Here is a 21,780-nt window from a genome sequence, read left to right as displayed (position 1 = left end):
ACACACAAAATACTCAAGCAGGCAGTTAATATACACAAAGGCAACTAGGATCTTCCTACAGCATCAGATTCTAATACTTTACACAGCTTTGTCAAAAAGATAAGTGTGGCTTTCTTGTATTTTGTGAGGGGAATGTGTTGGAGGTGGGAGGGTGTGAGGATGAAATGCCTTGGTCACACAGCAAGTGCGGGAGGGGGTCACTGTGAAGAAATCTGTCACGTCTGGGTGATGGCTAAGAAAACATTGCACTACATTGCAGATTAATGGCTTTTCACAAAGTGCGCTTGACACCTTGCTGTCGGATCTTGCAAAATGCAATGCTTTCCCAAAAATGTACTGATATGATTCTTTTAAATTATATTATATACAATATAATGAAAATGATATATGCATTATAGGAATTATATGCCACAAGGTGAAAGCTGATGTTACTTGTAATCATTTAATTTCTTTGAAACACAAATGGTATCCCTTGTCCTAGGTGCCTAAACAATATTTAAATATTAGTGCTTTAAAATAATCTTGATTCACAATAGAAACAATAACCCCCCTCCCATTTAATGGGGAAAGTTTTATCATTTTTATTTATACTATGCATATATATATATATATATATATATATATATATATATATATATATATATATATATATATATATATATATTAGAAACAACATAACAAAACATACAACAAATACACTTGGGTTCTTAAACTTTTTACAAGTTACTCAAAAATCATAATCGTTGTAAAGTGATCTGCATTTATTGCAACAGCTAAACAAGCAGTCTGTAATCTGATTAACACAAAAAAGCCACAATTCAGGTATACATTCAAGGAGCAGTTTTTCTTCACTCGGATTAAGAAAGATGCGTCAACTATACCGATAAGAACATACGTTAACACAGACGGTCATACGACTCTCGTTTTGCCAAGAAAAGCAACATTTTGTGCTTACAGGCGACTCTCAAAAAAAGTAATTCCTGAATGTGTTTCTCTTAGATCTGCATTCAAGGAAGGAAAAGGGGAAACACAAGTGTTCAGCTCTTTGTAAATAGGAGCTACGTGTGCTGTGTTCTAACCATTGCTTTGAAAATAAAAAAAAAAATGTTAATCAGTAATAAAGAAGAAATGTCATACTTGGGCACCACAGCCCACATAACACTATGTAATGAACATACATAATATTGCACAGTGCTCAACAAAACGCTGTGTGATTTGACCCGCTCTAGTTTAAGCCTCTATTTCTTCTGCATAGCCCTTTCAGCTCTTGATTGGTCCAGGGTTATTAGAACTGTTTGTGCTATGCTCGCTCTCTCGGCAGTGCAGCAGAAGGGAATGGCAGTTTTTCTTCTTCTTCTTCTTTTTTTTTTATACAATATCACTTCTACAGAATAAATTGGTCGCTATCCACTGAGTAATCTACATTTCTAAGCACACACGGCAGTCACAGTGATACACAAAGCGGTCCTTGGAGACTCTTATGGAATGACTAATAGCTTCAGAATAGTGCCATTTACTACATAATAACATTGAAAACATTTAGAAACTCCTCCTGAAGCAAACATCTAGTATTCACAAGAGGTTCCTCAAAGAGGTAAGACAATTTGTGTTAATTCACTTGAACTTTTCACTTAGTGTTCCTCTTGTTAACCCGTAGTAAAGGACAAATTAAATCTTCACTTTGTTATTTTTTTTTTAATCTTGACTAAAGCAGACCATTAACTTTTACGGTTTTTGATATATTTAAAAAGACTGCTGTTGAGCCTACTTTAAAATTTATTATGTTTCATATTGAGATTAAAGTTTCACCTATATTTATATATATACACACATCCAAAGTTTAAATAAATAGATACACACTATATTTGTTCTGTAATGTATGTATCAATGTGTATACAGTATATATATTTAGATAGATAGATAGACAGACAGATAGATAGATATGAGCAACACTAAATAGGAAATAGATACAAAATTCTCTCTGTTCCTATATATATACTTATACAGATTCATACTGTACATACACATGCACAGAAGTGAACCAAAAATAATATCTCAGGATATTGTTGTTAACTTGATAATAAAGAAGTATTTTCTCTGTAGCTAATAATTATCACTGGTATCTATTATATGTACACATCAGTCAGTGAATCAGCAGAGTTCATTTTTTGTCTTGCAGTGCATTGTGAGAATATGTGAAAAGCATTGCCTATGCTGGAAAAACTGAGACATAAAGAATCATCCCAGTCAGATGTGTTTGAGCAAGAAACTCAGCATTAATGGACTGTAGTTATGTTTGCTCCATTATGGAGCCTGTGAAGGAGTTTGTGGTAAAAAGTGCAATATGAAATATGGATTGCATGGCTTGGTGGTTGGCGAGGCCAAACTCTGAGACTTTTTAAGATAGAGAAAACATTTTATTGTTTCTCCTAATTTAATTAGGGGAAAATATATGCTTTTTGCTTGTCAAGTCATAGCATACAATAGTCTGGAATGGTTCCATTATTTTTGGACATTCAGTGCAGTGTATATAATGTGTGTGTGAATATATATAATATATAATATACTGTGCATATGTAATTGCATGTATTTTTATTAATACATACACATAGATACACACAGATCAAGAAACAGTTTCCTTTCTTTTTCAGTAAATAATTGTTCTAACGAGACACTGGTGGCAAACATTCTTCATTTTGGTGAAACAATGTGAGAAACTGTTTTATTTTGTTTCAGGGAGACTTAGTTAAATTACCATGTAGAAATTCACGTTATATAACTGCAAACTATTTTTGTCAGTGTTTTCTTTCTTTACATGCTGGGCGAAGACAATTGTGCACACTGTATTATCTTGTATACTGTGGATTTGCAGTAGAATATGGCGGCCCAGTAAAATAAAACCGAGTAAACACGGCGGGCAGCATTGCTGCTATATGAGGGCAGTGATGTACTGTATATTGGCTGCTAACCTCAGCACGACTTTGAACGGTAAAACAAGTGCTATCAGCAAAAATTGTTCAAAGAAAAGAGATTCACACACAAGGTTATTACCTCCCTGAAAATGGCAGTGTTTAAAAATGATCATCTTTAGATTTTTTTTGATCATTACCTTTTTATACAAACAAATTAACAGTTTGTACTTTTTCTTTCCTCTTGAGCAAGAAGTAAACTTTTTTCGTTTCGCATTTTTTTCATTGGTTGAAGGCAAAGGAATTAATATAAAAAGACCCCCATTTGAAATGCAACTCCCCATCCCTTTTGTCAAGGTAATTAGCAAAAGATTGTTAAAAAAATCATGCAATTACTAAAAAAACACCCAGACAACTTTATCTAAAAATATTGATTGTAAAGCTAGTGTGGAAATTCCACCCCCTACCCTAGAGAGTTAACCCTATTCCGTACGCTAGCACATCTACCATCAATGCGATAGTTACTATACATTTAACATCATAAAAGAGGCAATGGCTATCATCTCTTTTCTTTTTGCAAGAGGATTAGTTGCAGGGTTTGATCATACTGACTAATACAAAGAATTGAGACCATGGAAATAAAAGTCTGTCTTAAATGAGGACCAATGGCAGACAAAGTAACCAGCTGGTCCAGGAGTGGAACAATACCCAAAAAAAAGTTTTAGAGTTTTTTGAATGAAACAAATTGTATAAAAAAGTCCTAAGAAACCCTGTGCTTATATGATTTCTAGCCCGTGTGTGTGTGTGTGTGTGTGTGTGTGTGTGTGTGTGTTGGTATGTGAGTAACCATACTAGTTAATGGCCTTTACTTGTTTTCTGTTTTTAATGATGGTTCAGTAAGTAAACATACAGACTGGCTCTGTCCTTTACAATATGAGTGCACCTCCACTAGTGTCTCGCAGGTTGGAATTTTAACTGGAATGCAGTAGGATAGAATTTTAAATTCTATAATATACAATATCAGCTTTCCTATATCTCAGTCCATTTACATAGTTTAAAATAGAACATCTTATTAAAAACATCAAGTTATACACAAATTAGGAAACGCTAAACAACATACAAACACACAGACTAAAAATCATTTGTCAGCATACTGCTATGTACAACTGTGTGATACAATAAACAAATTCAGTCATGCTCTATCTACACAGATCATATTGCTTAAAAGAAGGGGAGATTTGGGAGAAATGTTGAAGAGAACTCAAAAGTACTGATGCGGATTCAATGGGCTCACACATCTGCAAAAAAAGGAACTAAACTCTGAAGGAGAAAAACAAAACACTATTCATTTTCCTTTTTTGAAAAGGGACAGGGGTGCGTAAGAACCAAAGAAGAAAAAACATGGCAAAAGATGGAAGTGAATGGACCCATACTACTGAGGTATTTACACATACGTTCTAAAGAGCACTACATGGGTTCAGTATCGAAAGGCTTCTCTTCTTTATTTTTTCGGTGCAAGCATTGCGTCTACTTCTTCTTCTGGCTTTAGAACGTGCCACTGTGCGATGGGTCTTCGTGGGTTGGCCAACATGTCTGACCAATGCCGCAGCTCCGTGCCAGTGCTGTTGTAACCTACAAAGACTTTGCCGATGGCATCATTCTTGCCTATCTTGTCATAGTCCAGAACAGTCACAACAACTTGCACTTTCTGTGAATACAAAAAAGCAGATAGAATTGTAATTATTTATTTTAAGTACAGTACATATTGCCTGTATCAGCTTATCTAGCTCAGGGTTGCAGTGGCTGGGTGCAATCTTGACAGGGCCATGCGAAATGCCAGGGCTAACCCAGGATTGTGCACCATTCCATCACAGAGCACCATTACACACACAGTTCCCCTAACCTGCTTTTTTAATGTGGGAGGGAGTTCCATTAATTTTACAGTATCTACATTACTATTGCAATTGTTACTCTATACAGTTAGCACACAAGCAGTTAAAGTGCCTGGGCCACAGCATTGCTACTGTGAGCAGTAGGTGGTAAGTAGCTGTCATAGAGTAGTAGTCACATGCTTACTTTATGAGAAATACAAATGAAATACCATTTTTTGTTTCAGTGGTCTGACATACTAAAGTGTTAGTCATGAATACAATGCGAATGGAGAGACTGTTTTGAACAAAGTGACTCACAAGCTTGCATTCATCCATAACCTAAGTGCATTCATGTCATAGATTGTCACAACTGTCAAAAAAACCCTAGTGCAAGTACATGATTAAAATGTCCAAAAACGTTTATTTATAAACAAAGACATGCAACTGCAACACATTCCTACAAAAACAGCAATCATTTTTAATGAACAGCTTAGCCAATTCTATAATTGCTTTTAAAACAGGTAGTTTTGCAGAACCTTTGAAAGACTGCCAGTAATGATATTGTGTGAGCGAATGCAATATATTTTAGCAAAAAAGAGAAGTAGTCATGTTTTCTATATAAAGAGAATAATGTGATTAGTGCGCACAATCCATAAATATATAAAACAAGTTTTGGTACAAACATCTACTAGTTCTGAATTTGATGTTCTCAGATCTTCAGATGCTTTTCATTGCCTGAATTATTACATTTTTGCAAAATAAAATTTAAGTCAATTCATTCTTTTTTCAGAAAATGCTCAACCAATCAGTTCAGTTAAGTTCAGTGCAGTTGTCATACACACCAGAGCAGAAAAGTGCTTATAAAACAACCAAAACACAGAAAAGAGACAGCCAGAACTACAAATCAAAAATGTGTGAGCCTGTGATAGGAGTGGAGTTCAGTAATGTGACAGATAATAGGAAGAGGTGGTCTCACAATCCGGAGGTTTGCGTTTTTATACAATAATGAAAACCAGGATGACTGAGCTCCTTATGATTCTAATGGCCTGTTAATGAATGCCCAGGGGGAGCTGGGTGGTCTTTTGGTCTTGGAACCCCTGCAGATTTTTTTTTTCCTCCAGTGTCAACACCCCTGGAGTTTTGAAAAGTTTTTACTGTCATCCCTTAAAATGAATGAAATGAAATAAGGAATCTGCTTTTTCTATCACCTGTATGATTATATTAGGTAAATGAATGCTAATTTATTCTTATTTAATAATTTTGATATGTCATTTGCTTTTTTATCCATTTCTTATTTGTTCTTCATTTCTGGCTATTTTCATCATTTTTTAAAGCACTTTGAGCTACATCCTTTATATGAAAATGTTCTATAGAAATAAATGTTGTTGTTACTGTAGAAATGTAAAAATAACAGAGATAAAGGGAAGGTGTACTCCACTGATGGACTAGGCAGACTTGGTCACCCTTCTGATCAGACAGCGAGCTGCTGTCAAACCACACTGTAATACCGCATATTAGCATACATGCAAAGTATGTCCAGAACAGCTGGGGACAGGCTATTTTTTTATTTTCTGTCCATTCTTTCTTTTAAAGTTTACATCCGCTTAAATCATTAATAATGAAGGAACATAAAGCTGTTAACCATAGTGATCAGATGTGTGGTCCCCACTCTTAAAGCCAAGGCTTAGCTCTTTAGTTAGTTTTGCAGAAAGGGAGTGGATTTTCTCAAGGTTTCACTCCCCTATGTTCCTGTAGCCTCTTTTGTCATTAGCAGTGATTTGGCCAATGACAGTAGTGTCATCAACATATTTGTAGATGGTATTGGAAGAATGCTTGGACATACAATCATAGTTAAGCAAAAATAATAGCATGTGGCTAAGCCCAAATCCCTGAAGGACATTGGTGTTGATAATCCGTGTTGAAGAATGCCTTCCAAATACTCTTACAACCTATGGGGTTTAAGTCATGAAATACAAAATCCATGTACTTTAAAAGGTTTTAATGCCCAGGTCATTCAACTTACTGATCTAAGTCTGGAAAAAACTACTGTATTAAATAATAATGGAATAAGAAATAATACTAACCAACAGTTTGCTTATTTGGTTTAAGCACAACTGCGGATAATACTGGAGGATCGTGTCTGAGATTTTGTACAATTCTATTACATTAAAATGACAATTCACTTTATTTCAAACATTATATCCTCACACATGCAGTCTTACAGTTCTTTATAATTTCCAATGCCTTTCGCAATGGTGATATGTTAGACCATGACATGTGTTTTTATCCTAAATAAAGTTAGAAGTCAATCATTATATTTTGCCTGAAGAAGGGGCCTGAGTTGCCTCGAAAACTTGCATATTGTAATCTTTTTAGTTAGCCAATAAAAGGTGTCATTTTGCTTGACTTTTCACTACATTCATAATGGCTAACACTGTACATCAATAAACATAATAAACGTTATTTTCTTAGGAACATAAACAATTATGTGGGTTATAAAAACAATGAGTAGCTCATCATCATTCCAATGTTTGTCAGTATAGCAACATATGAAAGCAAATGATATTTTCAAATATTTCTACATCTGTACACTGTAAGTCCAGAAAAACCTGAAAGCACACACAAGTGTAATTGTGTTTATTTGTTTAAAGCAGCTGGCATGAATGTGTGCCTATATAATATACCTGTGTATTTATTTGGCAGGTAATGTCTGATGTCTTCTGGCAGCCAGTTTCATTTCTTCTCAATACCGAGGTGATGCACATGAGCATGTGTCTTTGGCAGCATAATAAATTGTAACTCCTAATCCACCATGTTTGTACTGACTGGTATTGCTTGTTCAAGCTAGCGAAAAATAGTGTTATTAAAACGAACACTGCCATCTGGCATTAATGGCTTCTGTATTGTTCACAATTTGTTCTTGTACTCCGTATTTCATGCCTCAATGCGGTAATATCATGACACTCATACACACGATGCTATAATCATCTATCATTTCACAATTTTATGTGCCATAATATTTCTTTTATCAATTATTGAATTAGCGGTATGCAATTATTTGATTACTGAGAATTAACTTTCAACATTACCACAATTAGGTAATGAAAACATATAAATGGCTAAAAAGAGGTAATAATGCCCAAGACTATTTCCTCATTAAAGTAACAGTGAAGACTTTTGGTGATAATTTCAACAGTGACACGCACTGTTTAAAAATATTTAGTTTAAAATTTAAACTGAGCCTTTCTTCAGCCTGATGGCATCATTCTATTTCTTAATCTCTAAATAAAGTGTTTTCTCATTTAATTAGCCATATTTTACCAAATACCGGTAATTATCTAAAATGTCTTTGCACAGTAGACGCATTCTCTCCTTTGTCACATGGGGTTTGATTGAAGGTTTTCTCCCACATTTCCTTTGAAATCTGACCTGGTAACTACTGTAGTTATGTACTAAGCTTGCACTTTCCTTGTGTATTCATGTGCATCTTTCTTCAGGTACTCAAAATTCAATCCCACATCCCACGTATGTGCTTGTTAAATCAAATGGAGTCTCTATAAGCTGGCCATATCAGAGTGTGGGTATTGCATGAGCCCATTGAACTGGTGCCCTGTTCATGGTTGGTTCTTGTCTTACACCTGATGATTCTGTGATAAGATTTGGCTACGCCAACACTTAATTAGATTAAAAGGCTTTGAAAATTGTTTCCAAGTGAAATACGTATATCGGTCTTCATTTAATGCACAATCTGCTTTAACTTTGTTGTAAAGTGTAATTAGAACTAATAGTCTTTACTTTGAAATTAGCTATAAAATAAAAGTTGACTGACTGGCAACAATTTAATGACACTGGCATGATTTGTTATTTATCCTTTTATTCTAATTGTTTAAAATAATCTTAAAATATTTACAAGCAGGGAACTGTGTTTTTTTAGAATACTACATTGCCTTAATCTAATAAGTGGAAAGAAATTATTAACAATATTTTTTTTTCTTAATGCCCATTGCAAACCTATCAATCCCACTTTAGATTAGACGGATTATCATAAAGTTATATTTTTTTAAAGAAAATATATTTGACTAATAATCTTTATAACCAAATCAAATGATAGGAATAACAAATCATTCATATTTATAATCTGATCTAGACAGCTAGTCATTTAACAGAATACTGAAGCAGTAGACCATATATCAGAATACAGCTGGGCGAGAAAATTAGTTAGCTAGAACATTGGATTACATTTCAATCTGTGGCAAGAGGATCACACCATTCATTCACTGAAATTTAGCCTATGATTGCGTTAGGTAGATCCATTTAGTCTTCATTATTGAGGAGAATGATGAAACAGAGAGAGTTTGTTTGGCAAGTTTCATTTATATGGAATAAAAAAAAATGAAAGTGTCTCACTGCCATGATCAAGAGGCATATAGAAAATGAAAAAAAAAAAAAGTTGAGATGCTTATAACATCTCAATGTAGCATTATATATATATATATATATATATATATATATATATATATATATATATATATATATATATATATATATATGTTTGACTTCAGGAAAAGCAGTGTATACCTGGCCTCCCTCCATGTCAATGGGGTTTGTGTGGAGAAGGTCTCAGCCTTCACATTCTTGGGTACCTTCATCTCTGATGAGCTGTTTTGGACTATTTAGGAAAAATAATCTGGATCAAAAGCTGTTGGTGAACTTTTACTGCTCCTTCACAGAGAGCGTGCTGACAGAGTATATGCAGCAGACAGGATGGGGGCTCTACCATGTCATTAATGCGGTGCAAAAAATTGTTGGCTGCCCTTTGCCCTCCCTGCAAGACTTGTATGCTTCTCACTGCTTTGGCAGGGCAACAAACATTTTGAAGGACCCCTCACATCGTGGTTATCATCTTTTTGACCTGTTTCCTTCTTCTAGGCGCTACAGGTTCATCAAATCAAGGGCAAACAGACTCAGGGACAGTTTCTTTAATGGAACCATATCTACATTGAATCTCAACATGCAGTGAGCACCTCTCTCTCTATCTTTGTCCTTTTCTCTCCCTTCCCTCACTCACCTTTTATTTGGATGTGCAATAATCCTCAAAGTTTTAATCACAGTCTAGTGTGATATTGCTCTATTTTGTTCTATGTACAATATTTTACGTTATTAGTATTCTTTGTGAAATATTCATATCATTGGTAATTCATTGTGCAATACCTGCATGATCATTAATGTTTCTTGTTTAGTAATACTGCATTGGTTGCTTAGCAATAAGGCATTGTTACCTATTAATTAGTATCTTTTACAGGTATATTCTTTTTATTTAGCAGTTTGATATGTAGTACTTTATAGTTACTGTTACTTCTGATTATTTTTTTTTCATTGCATCTGCTCTCTAATTTTGTTATACATGGTATAATGACAATGAAGCCATCTAATTCTAAAAAAACACAGAAGACAGCATGTGATGTAAAAGCTGCAATGGGTCTTATCACAAATATAGAAAAGAAAGCTACATGGCAGAATTACGTAAAACTTGTAAGATCTTGCTTCACCCCATTATTCAGTGCCGTCGACATGGACATCTTCCAGTTTTAATTAACTGATATTAGGTAAAGACAACAGTATGTTGAAAAATGAAAGAAGAATCTGGATTTAAAATATGCAAAGCAAGTGCATATGCAGTGATGTAAAAGGTGTTTGGATTTCCAGGCTTTGTTTAGACAAAATGTAAATTATTCTTGTTCCATCACATTCCTACTGTTTAGGAATTCACAGTAAAGACCATGCCTTGTTTTAATTTTTGAACAATTAAACATTTTTTTAACAACTGTTAATGAGCATTTTTGTCTGTAATATCAGTGATATTTAAAATTTTGTCAGAATGTATTACAATTTTAGATTTTAAAAAACAGTTCAATAATGGTTTAAATTGGCAAACCATCCACAAAGCAAAGAATGACATTTAGGTACAGTGCCACTTGATCGATAGTGTGGAACAGATCAGGATGTACTAGACTGTTGGGATGTGGAATATATTGTAACTGCTCTGTAAACCAGAACTTATGAAAAAGTTTGAACTATATTGGTTAGATATAGTCGGCCTCTTCTCTCTGTACATGGTTGGCTTTGAAACCAGACTGTTTGATCAAGGGTGATCACTTTTTTTTTTTATCTCCAGAGTTTTCCCACAGTTAAAGGGCTTGGAAGAGTATGGAGATGACACAAGCTTTCTGGCCGAGTGATGGATAGCTGAAATATATGGAGGAAAGGGTCACCTCAGTGCGACTCTGATATGCACAATTTCTAAGACACTAGAGTACCTTGGAGGGCATGATGGGGAAGAACAGCTTCCTTGATCTAAATCAGAACAGTGAATTGCTATTGGACTTGTTCCGTTAATTATGGATTATCCACAATAAATACAATTTTTCAACAAAAGGAGGCTCATAACTGAAGACAATATTTTCTGGATACTCAGCTAAAGAGACATGCTGAGCTGTCAACTATTGATGCCTTGATAGTAAACTGGCTTAGGCAGATGTAGCATCTACAGAACAGACCGGGAAGACCGAAACGGTCTTTGATAGCATGCAAGGAGCAACTTTTGGATTCTTCTTTTCAAAATTAGTTCAATTCTGACCTTCTTCTGCGTCTTGGAAGAAATATGACACACAGAGTCTGAATGGACTCCACTGAAGATATCAGTAGTGAAGGCAGCACAGAATCTGTATCATAACAGTTCAGTGTCCAAGAACACAAATTTGAGTCCTGGAATGGGCACAGTATATGTAGAGTTTATAGTATATGCCCCTCTGTGGAAGGGTTCTTTGGTTTCCTCCCACATACCAAAAATGTACATTGTAGGTTAGGAAGTGAATTTAAATTGGTTCGGTATTAGTAAGCATGATATGTGCGTGTGTGCCCAATTCCATTGCACTTTTACTTGAAGTAGTTAGGATCTCATATTGGACCTATCAATTTGTACAGATATTATAAATGTAGTTCTACATGATTTTTTAATAATTTGCCTTTTAATTTGTGACTGTCTTAAATGTAGGACTATATTTGAGATGGAAGGGCTTTCCCGTCAGATGTCTTAATATATTAATGGGCATTTCCAAAATGTTCTACCTTTAGGAGAAATCTAATTAAATAGATTTTTTTTACATTTTATTGCACTACTGTACATCCATGATGAAGTATACAATAATGTAATAATACATTAGGCATATTTATTTGAAAATAAATACTGTGCAAATAGCAGAAAATAATGAAATCATACTTGAAACAGAAATTCTCGGTCTAATGATTACAAGAAGTGGTGTATTTTTTGTGAGAAACTAAAATAATATTTTTAAAAATGCATAAATATATAATTTTTGTTAAAAATAAATTACTGTAATAAGTCAATAAATATTTTAAATTGTCCTATTGCTATACATAAAGCCACTGTCAGTCGTGATGGGTGAAAATCAATTTTTTCTAATAAAGCAACCATTACCTGAATTTGCTCAAATGGCACTTCAAAGCTGAATGACTCATTGTAATATGGGTTGAGTGTGTTCTTTTTGATTGTCGTTTTCTTCTTCTTCAGTCTTTTGCCATTCTGCATCAGGTGGATTTTCACATAAGGATCTGTTAAGCAAATGCAGTAAAATGTTACAATTTGTATCTCTGGGCAAATTACCTTTTTTTGGTTCATTCATGTTCAATTTAGATAAACAATATGAGTTATCAGGTTTCCCTTCTCTCTCTTATGCTAAACTTGGTAGCCACAGGAATATCTATCTCTCTGAATGACAGGGGTCATCAATAGAAAAAACAAAACTAGGTGAGAAATTAGTGAACAGTAATTCCATTATGAACAATACAAACACATTTTATATGCACCATGTTCCAGTTGCTTATTTTTTTTACCATAACTGACTCAGAGCTAATGGTGTGTTGTGTTGTGTTGTACTTCATATAGTTCTATAAATACTGTGACTCCGGCTACACACATATGAATAATAGATGTTAACTCATTCCTGATCTATAGGTTATTTATATTCATACAGTATATTCTTTATAATTGTGTTTTACTTATTTATTGAAGACTTACACAATAATGCCATTCTCAATCTTACAGAGATGCATTCATGGCAAAAAGTACTACAGGCATTTCACACGTATAATGTAAGAGAAGCTACATGCAAGTTCCAAAAAGGTACCGGGAGCTTAAGTAGTAGGCTTAATCTCCAACTTAAAAAAAATGCTTATACCATAACTTTCAGCTTTCTGCATTTTAACCATTTTTTATCTATACACATACTGCACCTTGAACTCCCACTTTGTGAGTTTGATCATTAGCTTGTGATACGGCACCTTATTGTGGTTTATCTTTGAGAATCAATATAAATAACAATACAGTATATGTTGTTAAGAATGATCTAACCCCTTGTTGACTCTTTGCCAATAAATCCATTTTGATGTACGTAAATCAACTGCACTTTTTAATAATTCCTTCCATTCATTTTCATGCAATATGGTGGACAGTTTCACAAAAGCAGTTAAGCTTCTCCTATGATGTGCTTGCAGTACAACTATCATGGAAAGCAAATTAGAATCCTGCAAAAAATAGGAAAGGTGTACTTATCTGTTACTTAGACTTTTTAACTGTTATAAGATCTACACAGATATGTAGGCTCTCAAATTTCTTTTTCACCAGGACCAGATGGCTAGACATTACTCATTTCTACAGTGCCACCTTCCAAAATTTTTTTAGGCTGAGCAACTGGCTTGTTATAAAGTATCCTGCAGAGAAGGCAAATGACTGAATCCACACTGGAATCAATTTTGTTAAAGACACTCTCTTTTCTGAGCCCAAGAGGGGAAGACAAATGGAATGAAAACCAATCCCCAAGAAAGGAAACTCATTATCAGACCACATGCTCTGACTAACTGATGTTAGCTTCACTTTAAATTTGGAGAGGCATTCTAAGAACTTGAATATTAGATGAGAAAATGTTTTGCAGGACAGCAGGCAGGTTTCAGTCCTAATAATGTGTACCCCCAAACTCCTGTAATCCTCAAATGAAAGGAAACAGTTCAGTATACTTTAAGCTGGAATTTCTTAAACTATCCTGTTACTTGATGTAGCACAATAATGTATGTAATAATGGGGTTAAAATGAAATTAACAATATTTAAATATCTATCTACTGTATAATAAAATGTTAAGGTGTGTCCCTCTAAGCAATCTGATTGGTCTGTTTGGCTTTGGTGTGGTTGGTCAGTTTGACTTTGGTGACGCAACGAAAGAGGAAGTGTAAGTGTGAGACACATGCAAAGAAGTAAAGACATATGAGTCATAACAGACAAGAGGCAAGGAAGGGGCCTCTCAAATAATGAGAGTATAAGACACAAATTTTACAGGAACACATTCAAGAGAAGGAGTGCTGGTGAAGAGGCGTTCACACACACACCCGTGAAAACACAGGAAAGGCACTGAAGGTACACATAGGGACAGAGATAGCAAACATTTTTTTATTATTTCATTAACTGTTTGTGACAGATACTGTGGTTAGCACCCGAAAAAAATCGGCCAAATCGGGAAATAGCCAATGTTACTGTAAATTGACCGGCCAATGTCAGATTGTTTCCTCAATTTTCGGATTCGGTCAGCCAGTTTGCGAAATGGGATGGGGCTATTGGCCAAAGTCGGAAAAAAAAGGCATGAGCAGCGATTTGTTGCGCACTTAGTAGTGCAATTGCATCGAGTGTAGCCTTGTTCAGAAAGCGGACGCCACTTGGTTGTTTAACAATACTTAAGATTAGGTATATAAGTAGGTTTCACATTTCTGTTATCATTTTAGCCCTAAAATAGTGACTTAACATCAGGGTCCTATTTTATTGACCTTAAGGTTAATGTTTGGGCGAGGGGAAGGCCGTCTCAAGTGGCGTCTGCTTTCTGAACAAGACCCGCCTTGAGCAGTTTCTCATGCAGAATGGAAAACTCACTTCTGAATCTGCATCTAAAGTTTTTACGCATCTTCGTGCCTTGGGCGGACAGTCTTACATCAGCACATCGAATTTTGGTGAGGGAGTTCTTGCCACTTTGCGAAATGGCTGGCCAATTCAGGAACTGGCTGAACTTCAGGTTTTGCCCGTAACATATCCATTCCCTGTTATATGTATTAAAATATACTGACTTATTTAATATTTTCACCATTTTAATTCTTCAAGAAAAAAATGGAAAAGATTTGTGGTTCAATCCACTATTAGAACACAAAGAAAGCCAATGTTTCATATAAATTACCCTTTTTGAATTTACCTTTTTTTAGCTGACATTTGTATGTAACACAACCTGTTGTGGTGCCTACATAGGAAAGGGCACTCCTCTCGTGAAAAGGACAGTGATCAGAAGCATCATGAGAAGATTCAAAAAATGAAACAAAAAGAAAACTTTGCAAGGGTTGATTAATAAAAATGGGCAAAGGCAAAAAAGTATCAGGAATTTTATAATCCATAAACTCGGATGCTGACTATATAGCACCATCATGTTTGTACTTGTGGCATTGTGACATCATACCACACAGCACGGGTTCCATGACTGGCAGCTACAGTGGCAACTGAAAAAAAAATGTTGAAAAAAACAACATAACGGTGGCATATATGAAAATTCAAAAACAGTGTCAGGAAATAATACAAAATAATAGGAATAATAATCAGATGAACACTTATTTATTTATTTTAATTTGTGACACTCAAGCTATTAAAGTTTAACAAAATGACTGCACTTATATAGTCTTTGGTTTTCATAACTCATTTTTTTAATAAAATATATATTTACTACTATTTCTACTTAGTTCTGATTTTCGGAAAGTCCTACTTTGTCCTGATTGCAAATAAATGTTGAAAGCTTTCACATGCTGAACCCAGTAGCTAGTAACATCTCAATATAATTAAGTGAATAAGAAGGAAAGAAATGGAGAATAGCTGTCTTCTGTCAATGGTCTTAACCTACTTAAACCAGCTTGAGTTTTTATGGACCCCAAGGCCAAGGAACCAATCTTTATATTTTGTATTTTATATATTTTTAGTTACAAGCAACTCCTCAAAGCATTTTATAAAACAAATGAACAGATATCACATTAGCTATAAATACTAGGGGGCACAACTAAAGGAGACCGGGCTCAAATCCCAGCATGGTGATACTTTTGTGGAGAGCGGTCTCTCCATTCACTGTGTGGGTTTTCCCATGAGCACTAAAATTTTCTTCCAATATCCCAGGCATGTGTATATTAAGTCAACTACTAACTCTTATTCAGGCCAGTAAGAGTAAAAGTGGATGTGTCGATGAGTGTGATCTGTGATCTACTGGTGATTTTTGCCTTGTGCCCAGTGCTGCTAGCTCTCTGTAATGTTGTGGTGAATTAGTAGCTGAATAAATGGTGAAGTATGTTGTGAAAGATCCTGCCAGTATGTCACATGTCACACACACTCACACACATACACCTATGTGCCAATTTGTGTCATGTGCAAACCAAACTGTGGTACTTCTTTGAACTTTAGCTGGCATAGTTCATAAGGATTTGTATTGTTGTTATTGGTCATGGATGCAATAGTTGTAAAATATATTTGAGAGGACATTATACATTATAACATCATCACAGCATTGCATTAAAACAAATAAGACTATACTGCACAAAATGCTATGAAAATATACTGCTCAAAAGAATTAAAGGAACACTTTTTAATCAGAGTATAGCATAAAGTCAATGAAACTTATAGGATATTTATCTGGTCAGTTAAGTAGCAGAGGGGGTTGTTAATCAGTTTCAGCTGCTGTAGTGTTAATGAAATTAACAACAGATGCACTAGAGGGGCAACAATGAGATGACCCCCAAAACAGGAATGGTTTAACAGGTGGAGGCCACTGACATTTTTCCCTCCTCATCTTTTCTGACTGTTTCTTCACTAGTTTTGCATTTGGCTACAGTCAGTGTCACTACTGGTAGCATGAGGCGATACCTGGACCTTACAGAGTTTACACAGGTAGTCCAACTTCTCCAGGATGGCACATCAGTACGTGTCATTGCCAGAAGGTTTGCTGTGTCTCCCTGCACAGTCTCAAGGGCATTGAGGAGATTCTAAGAAACAAGCAGTTACTCTAGGAGAGCTGGACAGGGCCATAGAAGGTCCATAACCCGTCAGCAGGACCAGTATCTGCTCCTTTGGGCAAGGAGGAACAGGATGAGCACTGCCAGAGCCCTACAAAATGACCTCCAGCAGGCCACTGGTGTGAATGTCTCTGACCAAACAACCAGAAAGACTTCATGAGGGTGACCCAAGGGCCCCATGTCCTCTAATGGGCCCTGAGCTCACTGCCCAGCAGCATGCAGCTCGATTGGCATTCGCCATAGAATACCAGAATTGGCAGATGCACCACTGGTGCCCTGTGCTTTTTACAGATGAGAGCAGGTTCACCCTGAGCACGTGACAGAAGTGAAAGGGTCTGGAGAAGCCATGGAGAACATTATGCTGCCTGTAACATCATTCAGCATGAGCAGTTTGGTGGTGGGTTAATGATTGTCTGGGGAGGCATATCCATGGAGGGTCAAATAGACCGCTACAGGCTTGACAAAGGCACCTTGGCTGCCATTAGGTATCAGGATGAAATCCTTGGACCCACTGTCAGACCCTATGCTGGTACAGTGGCTCCTGGTGCACGACAATTCCTGGCCTCATGTGGTGAGAGTATGCAGGCAGTTCCTGGAGGATGAAGGAATTGATACCATTGACTGGCCACCACACTTTCCGGACCTAAATCCAATAGAACACCTCTGGGACATTATTTTTTGGTCCATCCAATGCCACCAGGTTGCACCTCAGACTGTCCAGGAGCTCAGTGATGGCCTGGTCCAGATCTGGGAGGAGATCCCCCACAACACCATCTGTCATCTCATTAGAAGCATGCACCGATGTTGTCAGGCATGTATACAAGAGCACAGGGGCCATACAAAATGCTGCGTACAATTTTGAGTTGCTGCAATTAAATTTTGGCAAAATGGACTAGCCTGCCACATAATTTTTTCACTCTGATTTTTGGGGTGTCTTTGAATTCAGGGCTCTGTAGGTTGATCATTTTCATTTCCATCAAACGATGTGGCGTCCTTTCGTTCCTAACACATTACCCAGTCTATATCAGTATAGATATCCAGGAGGATTTCTTTTTCCCATTGAGATCTGATGTGTTTTCAAAGTGTTCCTTTAATTTTTTTGAGCAGTTTATATAACATTGCACAATGGCTTTGCTAGCAAACATAAATTAGGTTGGATGGAGCTGTTTGGTGGTCTTGGGGTATGGAGGCAAAGCCAAGGCTGTGACTGACCAGAGTGACTGCAGCAGGAAAGAGGCTACACACCATGTGATTCTGGAATGACTGCTAGTATTTTTGTGATGGTAATAATTGAAACAGACAGTCACCCAAGTGAGTACAATCCTTAAGCTGCTTTCTTCAATTTAATCTTATTTTTAAAGATAAAACAAGAATCACAGCAACCCTAGAATGGACCCCACAGAAACCTTCCTTTTAAAGGCTCTGAATACAGAAATTAATCCTCTTCATCTTTGCCAATTCCCCAACTACATGAGGAGCCCTTAAAACCTGCTGCTTACTGTGCATCTTTGCCTTTTTTAGTTCATGAAATAAAGAAAAGAAAAAAGAAAGCTAATTATTTCTTAAATGATTTGCTTAGCTATAATTCTACTTTCAGCTTCTACTCGTGGATGACTGATTCTGATTTAAAACCCTCAGTACACAGTATATTATTATTATACACCCTACTGCAAGAACACAATTCTCAGTTCTTCAGCCAAGACTTATATCAGTAATAATTTACTCAGATAATGAAATACATTTAGGCTGTTGACTTTTAGTTTATTTTTTTACTTTGTAGTTAAAACAATCTGAACCAAACAAGTAACTTCTGAGAAGTTTTTCAAAGTTGACAACAATATAGAAGTTTCAAACCCCTCAAGGGTGACAATTCCTTTTGCATAATTACATACCCTGGACGGATTAGGGCACTCGACTTTGCTTTGTGCTGCACAACTCAACCGTAGCTTGTAATTATCGAAGAACATACATTCTGCTTCTTTATTTTCTCAGCTGCTGAGGAAATCTCAGCAAACCTACGCTTTTAGGATGTATTTCTATGTAAGTGTGTATTTCTAAAACATAAAGCTAATTAGGATGCTTTGTAGAAAACAGCCAACAATGTCGCAAAATGTGGGTTCTGTCTGTCCTATTTTTTTTTTAACCTACAGTCTGATGTCATTTTTCTATTTGTTCTAAGTACTATTTACTAAGCCTTTGAAACAAATTGCAAATCTCCTGAGAAGAACAATTTTTTATTAGTATAGCATTTCGGAGGCGGGGTGCTGCACCATGCTGCTTTTATCTGAATTGGTATTGAAATAAACACTCCTGTGAAAAGCAGAACACAGTCTGCTCTGTAAAATCTCTGTATCTAAAAATATAAGCTCATATTAGCCTTAGCTCAAATTAGGCAGTCTAATCTTGGGAGTTTACGCACCTCATTACTCAGAGATCATAAGTAAATCACAAAGCATGGATCATAAATATTACAAGTCATTTTATTGGCCAGATACATAGATAGCTCTATAGTTACTGTATGTGAAAAAGTCAGTACACCTTCATTCAATTCTACGGTTTTATGCATTTGAACATTAGAAAAATTATGACGAGAAACATGCCATTCAGGCCAATAAGCGTGTCCATTCTGTTCACCTAGATTTTCCAAAATAACATCAAGTCAAGATTTGAAGATCCCAGACATCCTACTGTCAAATGTTTATTACATGCCTAGAGTTTTTTGTGTGAAGACATTTATGTAAGATCTGCACTTAACAAGTCTCCATCGGTGTCCCAGTGTTTAAGTTACAGAATTAATTTTAAAGTAGCAACTGGGATCCGCTGCACTTATTCCTTTCATAATTTTAAACACTTCCATAATGTCCCCTCTTAATCTCCATTTGCTAAAGCTGAAAATGTTCAGCTCCTTCAGCCACACCCTTTGGCTTTTACCACTCAGTCCCAGATTCAGCCTAGCTGCATTGCTCTTCTTCCTCTTCTATGGACTGTCTCTATTGCTACTCATTTTTGTAATATGAAGACCAAAATGGAGCACAGTACTCAAGGTAAAGCCTCACCAGCAGGTTATAGAACGTAAACATAATGTCACCTTGACTTAAACTGCACACAAAGATTTCTTGATTGCTTCTGTTTGACACTTAAATCCAATTTAGGTGAGTATTTTCAAGTTTCAGACCTCCCATTGTGTATTCAAATCTAGCATTTTTACTTCCTATGTGTAATACTTTACATTTACTTGCAGAAAATTTCATCTGCCACAAATCTGCCCAAGCATGTATTCTGTCCAACGTTTTAGCTGATTCCACATTATCTATCCTTCCATTACTTTGGTATCATTTGCAAACTTCACCAGTTTATGGATTAAACTCTGGTCCAAATCTTTAATGTATATTAAAAAGAGCAGAAGCCCAAGCATTAATCCCTGAGGGGCACCAATTTTATTATCACCTTAATTTTGAAAAAGATCCTCTCAACATAACCCTTTGCTTCCTTTGTTTGAGCCAATTTTGCGCCCACCTACAGACAATGCCACAAATGGCCACTTCTTTTAGTTTTACCACTAACCTTTCCTATGATTCCTTATCAAAAGTCTTCTGAAAATCCAGATAAATAATATCATATACACCAATCTCATTGTATGCTTTTGTTTCTTCGTCATACAATCCCAACATATTAGTGAAACACAACCTTTTGTGTCCGAACCCATGCTGAGTATTTGTTCAATGTTTTCCTTAATAATTACTCCCATTAATTTATCTGAGATGCACATCATGCTTACTGGCCTATGGTTACTAGGATCAGTCTAATCATTTTTTTTATGCAATGGCATAATATTTGCTAGCAATCACCCTTTTTATGCAATAAGATAGTATTTACCACATATAATATTTTCTTATATCAAAATATAACCATGTGCATGAGTGCCCCCCTTGAAGTACACTGTTCAAACAGTGTGGCTTCCTGTTACCCTACAACCATATTAGACAGATTAAATATGTGGCTGGATGGATATTAGTCATTAACATTCATGTCTTTAAATGGCAGAGGTTCACACAGAACAACAGCATTTCAGCAACAGTGACACAAAAGTGCATCCCTTAATGCCATACTTTGGCATTGATGCCGCAGACATTTGGCTGTTGTACTCAATTTCAGCATTACTTTTTTTCAATAGAGTCCACTTAATGTTTACTAAATGTTACACGAATTAACAATAAAATTATACTGTTATAGTAATTCAATCATTTATCCTAAAAACACACTACTATTGTTTCAAGGTTCTCTGACATTCTAATTCGTACTCATTAACTGTCATCTTCTGATAGCTAACTTAAATAAAACGTCAGTGAAGCACGGACTGTTGAAAAAACAAGACCTTTATCCTCTTTGTTTATTGCCATAAAAATGGAAAAAATGTTTCCTAAAACATGGAATTGCTCTTGTAAGCTTAAAATATAAAAACATTTAACTCTGTAATAACTGAACGAGATTATCTATGAATATTTAATGAAAAATTAAATGTTTTATGTTAAAAAGTTAAATGTTTTATTCAAATTCCTAATGATTACATTTTCACCTACCCAAGGCTGAACATTCACCCATTATCTTACCCGCTATATCCTAACACAGGGTCACGAGGGTCTGCTGGAGCCAATCCCAGCCAACACAGGGCACAAGGCAGGAAACAAACCCCGGGCAAGGCGCCAGCCCACCGCAGTATTTACTCATTATTTCTCATATAATATCCTCAAGTCTTTTGACAACCACCTCTTGGTTATCTTGCCTATTATATCACAGACTCCTACAGAACTGTGCCATCTCCCCAACTTCAAAAGCAGGTATG

At 35.9% G+C, this 21,780-nt stretch overlaps 1 protein-coding gene across 9 annotated transcripts in view; it reads right to left on the bottom strand.

The window, feature by feature from the left end:
• Positions 1 to 962: 962 nt before the first annotated feature.
• Positions 963 to 21,780, bottom strand: part of syt1a (synaptotagmin Ia) — a 1,201,488-nt gene continuing 1,180,670 nt past the window's right edge. For all 9 annotated transcript variants that reach the window (XM_039761735.1, XM_039761726.1, XM_039761732.1 and 6 more), the window contains 2 exons: positions 12,279 to 12,412; positions 963 to 4,617 (listed from right to left, as the gene is read on the bottom strand). In XM_039761735.1, the coding sequence (XP_039617669.1) occupies positions 4,411 to 4,617; positions 12,279 to 12,412 (341 nt within the window). In that variant the 3' untranslated portion in view covers positions 963 to 4,410. The remainder of the gene's footprint in view (positions 4,618 to 12,278; positions 12,413 to 21,780) is intronic.

Source organism: Polypterus senegalus, chromosome 8, assembly GCF_016835505.1.
Source record: "Polypterus senegalus isolate Bchr_013 chromosome 8, ASM1683550v1, whole genome shotgun sequence".
Lineage (NCBI taxonomy): Eukaryota > Metazoa > Chordata > Cladistia > Polypteriformes > Polypteridae > Polypterus > Polypterus senegalus.
This window is presented reverse-complemented; position numbering and strand designations above follow the sequence as displayed.